Source organism: Aplysia californica, unplaced genomic scaffold (assembly GCF_000002075.1).
Source record: "Aplysia californica isolate F4 #8 unplaced genomic scaffold, AplCal3.0 scaffold01217, whole genome shotgun sequence".
Lineage (NCBI taxonomy): Eukaryota > Metazoa > Mollusca > Gastropoda > Aplysiida > Aplysiidae > Aplysia > Aplysia californica.
Genome location: NW_004798487.1, coordinates 78,286 through 79,401, shown reverse-complemented (window position 1 = coordinate 79,401; position 1,116 = coordinate 78,286). Strand labels below are relative to the sequence as shown.

The window sequence follows — 1,116 nt, the reverse complement described above, 5'->3', positions numbered from 1 at the left end:
GGCCGCGTTGGACAGGTGCCCGTTTTACACAGTTAAATCATATAGAAAAAATGCAAGGGGGAAATGGAAAGTGGCCATTTGTACAGGTGGCCGTTTTATAGAGGTGGCTGTCAGGGCAGGTTTGACTGTACTGTTATCACTTTTTGTGTTGCTGCTCTTGTCGTTGGAAAAACAAAACTGCGGGTTCTTTTTATAACTATGTGACACCCGTTTACCTGAAAATTTGTTTTTTAAAAATAAATTAAAAAACCTCATCCGAGTGGTGGTGTGGCTTCCTCCTTCTCTCCTATAAAAAAAAAACTATCGTACATCTCTCTCCTCCTCCTTTTTCGGCACTTATATGACCTTCTATTATCTATTTGTGGTGGCCGAATTTTGCTATTCAAAAGGCTTTTTAATGGCTGCATCGATCGACATGCGGTTTTCGCCAAAACATTCGTTAAAATATTCCCCAGAGCCTGGCGCCCTTGGTTTTTTTCAGTTTTGAGACAGTTTTCCTGCAAAAAGCTAAATTTCTTTATTTCGCCGATCGCTTTTGTTGGCCGACGCGTCTGGCTCGGTAATTTTAGAAAATCCGGAAGTGATATTTCGCGAGGCGCATTTTGTTTTGAGAGTGTAGATCTAGACCTTCTATTATTGCCCCATTCCAGTAGAGTGTAAATATAGTAGGCCAATGACTTTTAGTTGATATTAAAGCACCGATCATTCCTTTCATCGAAAGGGGGCCCGGCTAGTATTACCTTAAGTGCAGTAAAACTCTTTCTAAAACTGAACTAAACTTCCCCAATCCACGACACCCCCCCCCTCTCCCACCCTCCCACGGGTCAGATTATGGAGCAGACTCACGAGTCCCCGAACATCAAGGCCGCGTGTCACGTGGACGGTCGCCTGGACGCCCTGCAGAGCCTGTCGTTTGGCCTGGAGAAGTGCCAGAAGTCTCTGAACGACTACCTGGACTCCAAGAGAAACGCCTTCCCTAGGTGAGTCAGACCGCGGAGCGGAACCGGTGAGTGAGACCGCAGAACCGGTGAGTGAGACCGCGGAACCGGTGAGTGAGACCGTGGAACCGGTGAGTGAGACCGCGGAACCGGTGAGTGAGACCGCGGAACCGGTGAG

General features: G+C 47.4%; 1 protein-coding gene across 1 annotated transcript in view; it reads left to right on the top strand.

Annotated features, from left to right (window-relative positions):
• Positions 1-831: 831 nt before the first annotated feature.
• The window catches only part of LOC106013750 (dynein heavy chain 10, axonemal-like), a 6,363-nt gene continuing 6,078 nt past the window's right edge, over positions 832-1,116 (top strand). Inside the window, exon 1 of the mRNA XM_035973426.1 lies at positions 832-980. Within this exon, the coding sequence (XP_035829319.1) occupies positions 832-980 (149 nt within the window). The remainder of the gene's footprint in view (positions 981-1,116) is intronic.